Consider the following 12,944-nt stretch of genomic DNA (forward strand, 5'->3'; position numbering starts at 1 on the left):
AAATAATAATGGAAAAATAATTTTTATATTGTTTAAAAATGCAGTTTTCACATGCGTTCGCACTGCCATCTCTTCGCCAATAGCAAAATACTGGTTGTTTTATTTATTTCCAATTAATATTTTGTTTAAAATCGTTTTTTAATGAATTTTAACAAACTGAGAGGTATTTTTTTTTGTATTATAATCAATTTTAAATACTCACAAATGCCAAAAACATTAAAATGTCACAACAAATTAAGTTTTTATATTTGACACTTCGATTGAGTAATGACCTCATTATTCAACGACCGTGGGTAATGAAGAGTGTTACAAGCTAAATAAAGTATTTATTTAGTACTTTTATTGAATAAAAATTGACATTTTGAAGGCATGAAAATCCGTCTTAAAGTCGCTCACGTCGTCAGCGTATTTTTAAATAATCCCAGACAGTTTGTCTCTGTTAATGCTGGCGTAGTTTTAAACCGTACAACTCTGGCTAGAGTTCCATCTCAAAATTCCAAACGATTTTGTATAATTAACGCTTCAAAAGTCTTTTTAGTAACTTTGACAGGTGATATCTGTCATACACTCAACAATTTGGTCAAAAAACATATTTTTTTTTATTTTTAATAACTTTTAAGCTTTGGTAACAATTCTACATCAAAATTTTCGAAGGTTTCATACAATTAGTGCTTTAAAAATTGATTTTTTGCTAACTTTGGCAGATGGTAACTGTCAAACACTCAACAATTTGTTCAAAAACCATATTTTTTTATTTTTAATAACTTTTAAACTTTGGCAACAACTCTACATAAAAATTTCCGATGACTTCATACAATTAATGCTTTAAAAATTATTTTTTTGGTAACTTTGACAGATGCTAATTGTCAAACATTTAACAATTTGATCAAAACCTTCAATTCTTTCATTTATGATAACATTTCAACTGTGGTAACATAATCTCCTTCAAAATTTCCAATTTTTGATACCAATTAATGCTTCAAATATGGTTTTTTTAGTAATATTGACAGTCATGACTGTCAAATACTCAACAACGAGACCAAAACCTTCAATTTTTTCATTTGTGAAGATATTTAATCTCTGGCAACAATTCTCTGTCAAAATTCCTAACAATTTTGTACAATTAATACTCCAAAAGTTGGTTTTTTAGTCTCTTTGACAGGTGGTAACTGTCAACCACTCAACAATTTGATCAAAACCTTCAATTTTTTCATTTACGACTCAACAATAAGTTGATTGGTGCAGTTCCAACACATCTAATCGGTTTGTGGGTGGTTGTTGGCCACCACCACCGCCGAAACCAAAGAAAGGAAAGAAGAAAAAAAAAAAAAGTGAAAAATCGGGGGCACAACGTCGAACGCGGCCCCGCTTGAAAGTCCGGCCGACGCGACGTTTTGATTCGTCCGCCGTTGCCCGAACAGAGAGCGAACGATTAATAATCCTCTCCTTTACCGGACGGCGACGTGAAAGAGATTCTATTAATAATTTCAGTTTTCTGTAAACTGCACGTTTGTTAACATCTTTCGAAACCCCGGTGCCCCGAAAACACCGAACACCGAACGTAAAAAAAGCAACAGCCACCGCACACCCGGGACTCATCGGCCGAACGCCTCCACGATCACTTGGTGGTGCGACTGATTTTTTTTGGCGCCAAAATTAGGCGAAGCAACCCTTCGGTGTGGTATGAACGTGCGATTTGTCGAGGGGGAAGAGTGTTCTAATTGATTAGGAGGGAAGATGCGCTCGGGTTTGTTGTTGGCTTTGGTCCTGGTGCTCGGCTGGGAGGCGGACGCTACGCCTCTTCGGGCCCAGGACGAGGAACAGTTCGACAGGCACCTGGACAAGTTCGTACGGGTGTACTACGAACGGTTCGTGAAGAATCAGGAGCCCTCGGACGAGGGGATGCAGGCCGATCAGCCTGTTGACCAGCAGGCGGACATGCCGGTGAAGAACCAGACGCAGGACGACTTCCTGCGTGCCATGAGGAACAGGTACGTCCGATTTCGTTTACCAATTATTTATACGTGGTGGCGGTATTTAACTTGTGGTTTATATCTGTTTTTCGCAGCTACCGCGAAAGAGACGTTGATTTAAGGTAAATGAAAACTGTTGTTTTTGTTGTTTGTTGTTTTGCATGCCGTGCATGGTTTTTTTTTCCTTATTAAATAGTTTAATTCGATTGATTTCGATTTGCTGGAACTTTCGTCGTGACAAAATACAAATATGTACATGGATAACATGTCATCGGTTTGTTGTCCCACTTAAAAATGACTGGACGAAAAAAATGTTGCCGGAATATTATTTACAATTAAAAAAGCGACTAGACAAAATAAATTATAGACGATCACCTGCTGATTTATGAATATCGTCTGTCCGGATTGCGTCATCGGCGTAATCCGATCCGGATTTTCGGCGACTGAATTTTTTGCGTGCGTCACTCCGGATGGCGACGAATAATAAAAAAAACACGCGGTTACTTACTTACTGACTTACTGGTTTTCGGCACTGAAAAGAATGTTGTGGGGGTCAGGTTGACGCATGTTACGCGTTCCAATTTAGATATTTTCCTGTATTTTGCGTAAAAATTATCGAATTTTTGTTATAAAAAATAGGAATTTTGGTAGAAAATTGGATTTTTTTATAATTTGACAGCAAAATTCATAAAAATTCTTATGATAATTCAATTTTTTTTAAGAAAATTCACTTACACCGTCAAAAATCATCAAATTTCAATAATAAAAAAATTAATATTTCAATAGTTTTCGTATTTTAAATCGAAATGTATCAATATTATATTAGAAATAAATTAAAATTTCAACATTTTTCACATTTTAGGTCAAAATTTATTAAATTTTTACATTAAAAAATTGAAATTTTGGAAGAAGTATTGTAAAATTAATTTGAAATTCTATAGAGAAAAGGAATTTTCAATATTTTGAAATTTTTTAAAGACTAAAATTTTAAAGAATTGCTCAGGGAATTGAAATTTTGTAACAAAAGAGACTAAAATCATCAAATTTCAAATATAAAAAATTAAAATTTCAATAATTTTCTCAGTTTAGGACAAAAATTACCAAATTTCAATTAAAAATAATTATAAATTTAAATATTACTCTCATTTTAGATCAAAATTTATCAAATTGATATTTTAAAAAATTGAAATTTTGGAAGAAATGTGACAAAAATCATGTTCAAATTTGAAATTTTATAGAGAAAATAAATTTTCAATATTTTCACATTTTTTAAAGGCTAAAATCGTAAAAAATTGCTAAGTGAATGTCACAAGAGCAAAAATCATCAAATTTCTAATATAAAAAATTAAAATTTCAGTAATTTTCGTAGTTTAGGACAAAAATTATGAAATTTCAATTATAAATTATTTTAAATTTAAATATTTTTTAAATTTTAAGTCAAAATTTACTTAATTTATATTTTAAAAAATTGAAATTTTGGAAAAAATGTGGCAAAAATTATGTACCAAACTTGAAACTCGTAAAAAAATACTGAGGGTATTGAAATTTTGTCACAAAGGAGTCTAAAATCATCAAATTTCAAAATAAAAAATTAAAATTTCAATAATTTTCGTAGTTTAGGATAAAAATTAACAAATTTCAATTATAAACAGTTTTAAATTTTAATTTTTTTCTCATTTTAGATCAAAATTTATTAAATTTATACTTTAAACAATTGAAATTTTGGAAGAAATATGAGAAAAATCATTTACAAAATTTTAATTTCTACATAAAAAAGGCGAAAATCGTAAAAAATAACTAAATGAATTGAAATTTTGTCATAAAATGAACTAAAATTGTCAAATACAATTAAAAATCATAAAAATTTAATTATCAAAAAATTAAATTTCTAAATTGTTTGTATAATTGTATTTAATATTTTCAATATTTCTCACATTTTCAATATTTCTCACATTTTAAGTCAAAAAATATTAAATTTTCACACTAAAAATTGAATTTTTGTTAAAATATGGCAAAAATTATATATAAAATTTGAAATACAGTAACAAAAAAGAATTTTTTAACATTTTTGAAGGCAAAATGAAGTAAAATCAACAAAAATCATCAAATAAATATGAAAAAATTAAAATTTATAAAATTTTCATTATAAAAGTGATAGATTTGGAAGAAATCACGTACCAAATTGGAAATTTCACAAAAGAAAAGTAATTTTCAATAAATTGATACTTTTAAAATTAAAAACCTCAAAAGAAATCAATCAGTCCATAAACGAAACGTGTCTAGCCGGTGTCTACGTTTTTTCACTCGCATTCCTAGACGCTCCTCTTGATAGAAACGTAAAAAAAAGACGACGCGACGAGAACGCCTTTTAGACCGTTTTCGTCTGACGGGCAAAAAACTATGTTGTTCTATGAAATTGGTTTGTTAATATTTAATCTGACAACGTCCCCCTTGCCGGTGGAACACACGAGACGAATATAAAATATAAAATAGACGTTGGCAGTTAAAAAAAACTTATTCCATATGCACAAATAAATTAAATTAAAACGAAACGAATTAATTTTCGGCGATTATCCGAGAACGGATACTAAATCGGTTTTGCAACACATTCCGATATATTATAATGCAAAAGGTCAATACACCTGGTTGTCTAGACGTGCCGGTGCAAAAAAAAGCAAACTGCAGCTAAAATATATTACTAATAAACTATTGCTTTGACACTAATAGAAAAACTTGTCTATGTTCCACGATACGGAAGTCTGGTGGTAAAGCCGTACACACACACTCACTCACACACACACACAGACACCCACGGCACCGCCAACAAGTGTCTCTTGCGTGTTTTTTTTTTTATTTATTTGTTCACGCTGATGGCTGCCGAAATTAATTCAAATTTTCTATGGCATCGAACAACAAGGAGGACAATGGGGAAAGTGGACCTGGGTGGATTTTTTCCGCGACGTACGTACGTACGCGACGTAATAGAAACCGTTTTGTTGATTTTTCCGTCGTCGAGGTTCAACAGCACGGAGTGAAATTCAATCTGTGCGCGTCTGGCGTTCAGTCTAGACTGGTCGGGTGGTTTTTTCATGTTTTTTCGCGTGTGACGTGCAATCTGGGTTGCATAATTGTTTCTAATGTTTTTCTTGTTAATTGAAACGTACTTGTTTTATGATTATGTTGGACGTTGGTGTTGTGCCCACCTTTTGTTGCTGAACTAATATTATAAACCTTTTGAAAATATTTATTTGTTGAAATAATGGCTTGCCTCACAACTTTCTGTATTATATAATATTTTATTAAATGAAATAATAAAAATTGCACACTTAAACTTTAATTACTATAATTATAAACAAAATATTACAAGTGTAGAAATTGAGGTTAGGAACACTTAAAAATTGTTTAAAATAAATTTACACTTACTTCATTACAATTTTCGTTTCTTCAAAGATTTATTTAATATTATTAAAGACTTGCCGTTTATAATAATTGATAATGTTCACAGAAAATCAACTTTTCCACTGTTTCTTGCTTGAATTTTATATTTAACATGCGATCGCACTGCCATCTATATTACAGTAGCTATATTGCAGTTAGTACAAATTTCTATTTCTATTTGCTTGTAATTTTAATTATATATTAATTTTAATTTATTTCTTATACAATTTTATGCTGTATGTCTGTATTATATATAGTCTTCTTGATTATTGTCATATTTTTACGACGTGTCATGTGGTTACGTAACAGCAGCTGAAAATATACCATGAAATATTATTTAAAAATTCAAAATTTAAATTTATTAAAAAAAATTGGTTTTAATATTTATATTTTATGACAAAATTTACATTATAAAAAAGTTCTGTATGAAATAAGGCAAAACTATGTTCAAAATTTGTAAGAAAATTAATTAATTCGAATAATTTAACATTATTTAGGTCTAAAATTGTAAAAAATTGTTAAGTGAATTGAAATTTATAAGAAAGTGGACTAAATTTATTAAATTTTTATTGTAAAAAATTTAATTTGTAAGAAAATTTGAAATTTCATGTCATAAGGCAGATGTTATGTAACTTTTATCATAAAAATTAAATTTTGTAATTTTGGTTGTAACAAAATTAAATTTATAGTAAATTTTGAAATTTCACTATTTTTCATTTTATAAGACAAACTTTATTTAATTTATATCATAAAAATTAAGTTTTGTGAGAAACCGGGCAAAAATCATATAGAAAATATGAAACCATAAAAATTCAAATATTAATACTTTAGGTCAATTATAATATATCTTCCTTCAAAAAATTGAAAATTTGTAAAGAATTAATCAAGTATGAAGTATGAAGTTGTATGGATTATCCAATTACAAATGTGTACATCGATGTGTATCACTAATGTCAATCAGTCATGATAAGATGATTAATCAGTTAAGTTAATAAAAATATTTTTATTTCTTTAACAAACGTATCAAACATAAATAGAATTTTGAATTTTAATCTTTTTTAAATTCCCATAAATCAAACACACCTTCTTTTATTATGCTATTAATCCCATTAAATCCAATTTATGTAGACGTTGTGATAATTGCTACTACAATTATTATTATTATCAATTCATTAAGAAAAAATTAACAAATCAACAATTGCAGAACAAAAGACAATTGGATCCAACTGCTGAAAAACAAAATCTTAATAAACATCGGACGCGGCAACGCATCCCTGCTTCAAACCGAAGAAACAACCCTCCCATTGAATATAACCCACCTGATGTCCGGCTTCAACTCCACCACTATCGACGAGGATCAAATAACCGAGAAAATAAGGAGTTTTTATCCGTCCTGCGACGTGCCCCAAAACACCGACCACGAATTGTGGAGGGAGGAACACGTGATGAACCTCTACTTCAACTTCGATTACAACGGTGACTCGAACATAGCCACCGCCACGTTGAGACTTTACAGGATTCCCTTGGAGAACAACACGAAGACGGGTGTGAAGAACGAGGACTGCGACACGTCGGTGTCCGATGAGGAGAAACTGATCAGGGTTTCCATTTATTGGTACACCAAGTCGTTGAAAAAACGTAAAGGTGCAGGTTGGATTTAAGTTTTTGAAGTTTTGTTCATTTTAACATTTAATTGTAGCCAAACGTCGCCTGTCCGACAGCAAGGTGATTTCCGAGGCCTCTCTGTGGGTGGAGCTGGACGTGAAGCAAGCCACCAAGGCTTGGAAGAAGGGAAGAAACTTGGGCTTAGCCGTAGTGGTCGAGGATCAAGATGGCAACATACTGAAGGCCGACAAATACTTCAAAGGAGCGATTTGCAGGGTTGGCGCGTGTGAGTGTGCTATTAACAAGATTAACCCCGTTTTACTTGACACACCCCCTAAACACTAACACCGGAACTTGATACTTTTATGCACGGTTTTACTGTTTTACTATTTTTGGGTGTCAGTCTTAGGGTATTTTGGTGTCGCAAACGTTTGTAAGTGAAGGTTTCCGTTGCAGCAACCCCCAAACCGATACCAACAATCATCGTCGACGCTGTTCGAAAAAACAACGAACAGTCTAGACTTCATGACTTATCTGGAAACGGTACAGCGTCAGCCTTTCATAGTGATCTACAACTGCTACCGATCATAGACGTTTGCACCCTGGAATTTCCGGAAAATCAATCGGTACTGCTCGCCTCACAAATCGGTACTACTCTCCTCCACCGTCAGATTGGACGCCTCTTAAACTTGTCGTTTTTTAGGTTCGCTGCGCATCACCGCCTGCAACCTGAAGAAGTTTCACGAGCAAGCGGAGAAAATAGCGGAGAAGGAGCGTCTGGAGCGGCTCGTCACGTTGCCCATACCGTCCAACCGTCACATCCGGCACCAGAGACAGCACCTGGCCAACAAGCAGCACCAGGACGTGCAGGAGAAGAACTTCGATCCACGTTCCAGGATAGTCAACTCGAGGATACTGTGGACGAACGAGGAGCTCCAGAGGTTGCCCCTCAACTTCAATCAGACCAACAGATAAATTCGAGTGTACACGATCGATTATCGGAAATTTTGTTTAGCCCTAGCATATTATAGAATTATAAGACTGTTTAGATTAGCGTTACTATGTATCCACGTGTGGAGATTTGTTCTATTGTATATAATTAAGTATTTAAACAATCACTTAGTTTAGGATTGATATTTACACGTACTTAATTAGGGTGTTTCAATTAACTTTTATTAAGTTTTTTTATTTGTATCACATATTTCATTATTAATTTGTATTGTGTATGTATATATATTTTTTTAGGTCCGTAGTTGTCTTAGCGATTTATTTATATTTTCATTAACTGTATATATGTATATTAAATTTTATTTGAATAGACTTTTTTTGTAGACACGTTTACTGATTTTTTTGTGACCATAATTATCATTCCTAGATTATGTTAGTCATTAAATTGTAATTATTATGTCACGTAATTTCATAACGTAAAGGTGAACATACACTTTAACAACAAAACTGGACTTTGAATCTATTATATAAACAATATTTACAATCTTAATAACTTGTACCTTTAAGTAATCTAATTTTGGGGAAGACCAAAAATTCTTTTCTATTATCTGAAATGAATATTTAAAGTAGCAGAATAACTAAACTGAAACAATGTACACTGTACTTATTAACCACTTATACGTTTAAACAATCAAATTCGACATAGACATTGTTGTATTATCTAAACCTTCAAATTTTAGCAACAAAACTGATCCTTTATCTATCATAGAAACAAGACAAAAAATGTTTTTTATTATTTAATTGATTTGGAGACCATAGTTTAAAAAATAGAATAGAAGAAAGTAATTTATCTAATGTTCAGCTTTAACCATTTGTACATCTTAATTATCTGAACTTATAGTCTTTTGTATGAACAATAAAAAAAACTGTTTTTAATAATTTATTTGTTCTGAAGACAGAATTAATAAATGACTAATTAGAATAGTACTAATTAATTGACATTAAATCATTGAAATAATGTTCAGTATTAACAACTTGTACATTTAAATAATCTTAACTTTGTAACTAACAATAAAATAGATCATTTCTCATTACTTATTTGTTCTGAAAATAAAGTTTATAAGTGTATGATTAATAGATTTTTTTTATTATCATGTTCAGTTTTAAAAAAAAGTTGTTCATTTATATAATGTGAACTTTGATTATGTTGTATGAACTAAAATAAATTTTTATCATTATCTAATTCTTTAGAGGACAGAATTTCTGGAATGATAAATTAGAGTAGTTGATATTAAAAAATTGAAATAATATTTAGTTTTGACAACTTGTGCAGTTAAATAATAACTTCGAAACTATCATATGAACAATAAAAGAAAAGTTTCTCATTACTTAATTGTTCTTAAGACAAAATTTATTAGTTTATAATGAGGTGACAGAAATTAATGAATATTAAAATTTTGAAACTTTAGGAGTTGTTCATTTAAATAATCTGAATACGAACAGATTATTTAGTTGTTCTGGGGACAGTGAATAATTAGAGAAGTAATAATATTAAAACATATTGTATATTTAAATAACATGAACTTTAAATTTATTCTATAAACAACAAAAAACTGGTTTTATTGCTTAATTAAGAGCAGATTCATAAGTGTCCAATTACATTAGTAGAAATTAGACATTGATTGAAATCAAAACGTTTTGAAACAATATACAATCTTAACAACTTGAATTTAAATAAACTAATTCTACCTAAAAATTGTTTCATATTATCTAAACCTTCACATTTTAAGAACAAACTAATCAGTACTTTGAACAATAAAAATTGTTTCTTATTGTCTCATTGTTTTGAAGACATTAGTAAAATCAAAATAATACTAAAATGTAAAATCTCCTGTAAAAATATTGATTTAATGAACAGGTTAAGTATAAAAATAATTAAGATCTACGTATTATATTAAAGATTGAAATGATTTTAATAGTACTTGGAAAAACAATCACATTATACAACAATTTTTTATAGTAAATGGAATGTCCAACTCATAATTGAAACCACAATATGCAATATGTAATATTTAGACATATATATGTATAGATACGAGGAACGTAAACAATTACAAAACAATGTCAACCGGTTTGATGTACGGTGTAAGTGCTTTACAACTTGTAATTTAATTATTAAATCCCATAAAGCCACAATACCGATAAAGATAAATCTGGCAATTTTCAAAACCTTTTCATTGAGTCACATGCATAACATTAAAATGATACAAGCACGCTTTCACCAGTGTGAATCTCGTGGTCAGTGTATTGTCGACTTAACAGCTGTAAATACACAAACGATTTTAAATCAAAATCACCATGTAATTACCCAAATGTTAAGGTAACCGGATTTTTACACGTCACCGTGTGTGTTAGTTTCAAGTGTTTTGTAGATTATGTTATTTGTATGAGTTTATCTTGAACGATGTAAAAATGGTGTTATTAATTCTATAATTGAATATTCGAGTAGTAAAGTAAAATTTATCGACATGCGATCAGTAAAGCGGAATCTTAATAAAATTTAATTATTACCTTAATCAATTGTTAAGCGTGTGAAAACAGTGATAAGATTACAGGCGAGATTGCTTAATATAAGAATTAAGTCAGTCCTAGAAATGGCATCAACGTCGAAGGAGAACATCATGGTAAGCGTTAAGCGTAAGGAAAACGTTTAAAGCTAACATAAATCATTTGCAGGACTCCCAGTCCACCATACAGGATTTGGAGAACAACGGTCATACTATTGAAATCTCAGTGCCATCCAGAAATAGTTTGATTTTATCAGTTTCTATTAAAATTTTTGTGCTTGGTCTGCTTAGTTCGTATTTCATCTGGGCCTCCGTCTACTTCTTTGGTACGCAAATCTCATGGTCACCTACATTGCGGTACTAACAATATTCTTACAGATGACGAAGACAAGGATTACAACTGGAGAGACGAACTAGGTCCTACAACATGCTCTGGTTACGGTTTCCTTTTGATCCTTTACATTCTGATCATGTCCGGGGTCGTGTTCAACTACATAATCAGTCCGTTTCTGGTACCACCCTTCAACAAGTTCATCTACCGCCCAATCATGGACACAATATTAAAATTCAAGTAGGTACGCACCTTCTAAAGTACACGACCTACTAATTCGATGCGTTAGGTACGCCGACCTGACCTTCTCGGCCATCTTCTTCGCCGCCATACTCGCCTATCTGATTTATGACGCGTCCGGCAACTCGGAGAGGCTCATACCAATTGGGGGGTTGTTGGTTTTCATCCTGATGGGCTTCCTGATGTCCAACAAGAAGAGGAAGGTGCACTGGCACACCGTACTGTGGGGTCTGAAGCTGCAGTTCATCTTCGGACTGCTCACCATCCGCTGGGAAGTGGGCAGGAACGTTTTCCAATGCGTCGGCGATAAAATCACAGTCTTCCTCGACTATTCCAAGGAGGGGGCGGCCTTCGTGTACGGGAACGACTTGGTTATACCTAACGGGGGTATTTTCGCCTTCAGTGCCATCACCACCATCTACTTCCTCGCCTTTTTCATCAACATCCTGTACTACTACGGAGTCATGCAGAAGGTTGTGGGTGTTATTGGGGAGGTGTTGCAGTTTTTTATGGGCACGACCATTTGCGAAAGTGTGAACTGCGCCGCCAATATATTTTTGGGGCAGAGCGAGGCGCCGCTCCTGCTCAAACCCTATTTGAAGGATCTCACTGATTCGGAACTGAACTCCATTATGACGTCGGGTTTTGCCACTGTCAGTGGTAGCGTTTTGGCGGCTTACATATCGTTTGGAGCTGATCCTTCGGCCCTTGTTACGGCTAGTGTTATGTCGGCGCCGGCCGCCTTGTGCTATAGCAAAATGGTGCTGCCTGAAACTGAAGAAGTTAAGGTCACGAAAGATACCGTGGAAATTGTTGAAAAGTAACACGATTTGTATTGTTCTAACTGGGGATATTACAGAGATGTTTTGCAGTGAGTACGAGTCAGTTTTGGACGCAGCTAGTCAAGGCATCACTCAAGCCTTCCAGTTAGTTTCCGGTATTGTTAGCAGTTTGATCGCCTTCATTGCTTTCGTCGCCTTCATCAACGGTGTTTTGGGCTGGATGGGCAATCTCACTGGTGACTTAGTGGACTAAATATTCTTTAAGTTTCCTTGATCACACTTTGTAGGTTACTTCGACGAGGACACCTGGAGTTTGGAGCTGATATTGGGCAAGATCTTCATCCCGATCAGCTACATAATGGGCGTTCCTTGGGATCACTGCGAGCAAGTGGGTCAACTAATCGGGATCAAGACCATGGTCAACGAATTCGTGGCCTACCAGAAAATGCAAGCGATGCAATTGACGGTGAAAGCTTCAATTTAAGCCAAAATCTTCTTGTTCACGTTGGTTTGATTGCAGGGTCGGACCAAATTGATTGCGACGTATGCTCTGTGCGGTTTCTCGAATCCTGGCTCGATTGGCATTATGATTTCGACCATGAGCGGACTTATACCCAATAAGAAACAATCGGTTTTGAATTTGGTTTTCAGGGCATTTGTGTCCGGTGCTCTAGTCTGTTTTATGACCGCCTGCATTGCCAGTATGTTGTATCCTGAAGATACTTTGCTTAGTTGAATAGAATTTTGTAAATATTTCAGTGATTTTTTGTAAATAAATTATTTTTTAGTAAATAAATTGTGTCAATTTATTTAATAATGAAGTAATTATTAAATTGAAGTGCTTGATAAGTCTGAAAAATATTAGATACAACTTTCAAACAATGAAAAACAACAAAACAAACACTTATAAATTGCAGTTGTGTAAATCTATAAATTATTATATTTTCATCTTGTAAGATAATTTAATCTGAATTTTGTATTATTACGAAATTTCTTGTCGCCTAAAATTCAACAAACCTATAAATTAAGCAGTCTGATGTATTTAACCCTTGTTTATATT

The 12,944-nt window shown here is 32.7% G+C and overlaps 2 protein-coding genes across 4 annotated transcripts; both read left to right on the forward strand.

Moving 5' to 3' along the window:
* Positions 1–1,260: 1,260 nt before the first annotated feature.
* On the forward strand, positions 1,261–8,351 carry LOC109598440 (uncharacterized). 3 transcript variants are annotated; one of them, XM_020014355.2, is made up of 6 exons: positions 1,261–1,991; positions 2,069–2,095; positions 6,616–7,049; positions 7,111–7,302; positions 7,473–7,664; positions 7,720–8,351. In XM_020014355.2, the coding sequence occupies exons 1-6, from the start codon at positions 1,738–1,740 to the stop codon at positions 7,989–7,991; spliced, it is 1,371 nt and encodes a 456-aa protein (XP_019869914.1). In that variant the 5' UTR covers positions 1,261–1,737; the 3' UTR covers positions 7,992–8,351. The 3 variants fall into 3 exon arrangements, with proteins under 3 accessions (XP_019869914.1, XP_019869913.1, XP_019869915.1); XM_020014354.2 differs by having other exon boundaries at positions 1,263–1,991; positions 6,616–7,055; XM_020014356.2 differs by lacking the exon at positions 2,069–2,095 and having other exon boundaries at positions 1,263–1,991; positions 6,616–7,055.
* Positions 8,352–9,838: 1,487 nt separating this feature from the next.
* LOC109598449 (sodium/nucleoside cotransporter 2-like) lies at positions 9,839–12,680 on the forward strand. The gene is made up of 8 exons (XM_020014362.2): positions 9,839–10,344; positions 10,397–10,648; positions 10,701–10,857; positions 10,910–11,102; positions 11,152–11,922; positions 11,975–12,120; positions 12,172–12,350; positions 12,405–12,680. Exons 2-8 carry the CDS (start codon positions 10,619–10,621, stop codon positions 12,618–12,620), a joined length of 1,692 nt encoding a protein of 563 aa, XP_019869921.1. The 5' UTR covers positions 9,839–10,344; positions 10,397–10,618; the 3' UTR covers positions 12,621–12,680.
* Positions 12,681–12,944: the final 264 nt, after the last annotated feature.

The sequence above is a fragment of the Aethina tumida genome, chromosome 6 (assembly GCF_024364675.1).
Source record: "Aethina tumida isolate Nest 87 chromosome 6, icAetTumi1.1, whole genome shotgun sequence".
NCBI lineage: Eukaryota > Metazoa > Arthropoda > Insecta > Coleoptera > Nitidulidae > Aethina > Aethina tumida.

What these genes read in the sequence shown, in the direction of transcription:
- LOC109598440 (XM_020014354.2), top strand. Translation starts at nt 1,738, where the DNA reads ATGCGCTCGGGTTTGTTGTTGGCTTTGGTCCTGGTGCTCGGCTGGGAG. An exon ending in GAAAGAGACGTTGATTTAAG is followed by an intron (nt 2,096 to 6,615) that starts GTAAATGAAAAC and finishes CAACAATTGCAG; the next exon opens with AACAAAAGACAATTGGATCC. An exon ending in GATTTGCAGGGTTGGCGCGT is followed by an intron (nt 7,303 to 7,472) that starts GTGAGTGTGCTA and finishes TTTCCGTTGCAG; the next exon opens with CAACCCCCAAACCGATACCA.
- LOC109598449 (XM_020014362.2), top strand. Translation starts at nt 10,619, where the DNA reads ATGGCATCAACGTCGAAGGAGAACATCATG. An exon ending in GGCCTCCGTCTACTTCTTTG is followed by an intron (nt 10,858 to 10,909) that starts GTACGCAAATCT and finishes ATATTCTTACAG; the next exon opens with ATGACGAAGACAAGGATTAC. An exon ending in TGCAAGCGATGCAATTGACG is followed by an intron (nt 12,351 to 12,404) that starts GTGAAAGCTTCA and finishes GTTTGATTGCAG; the next exon opens with GGTCGGACCAAATTGATTGC.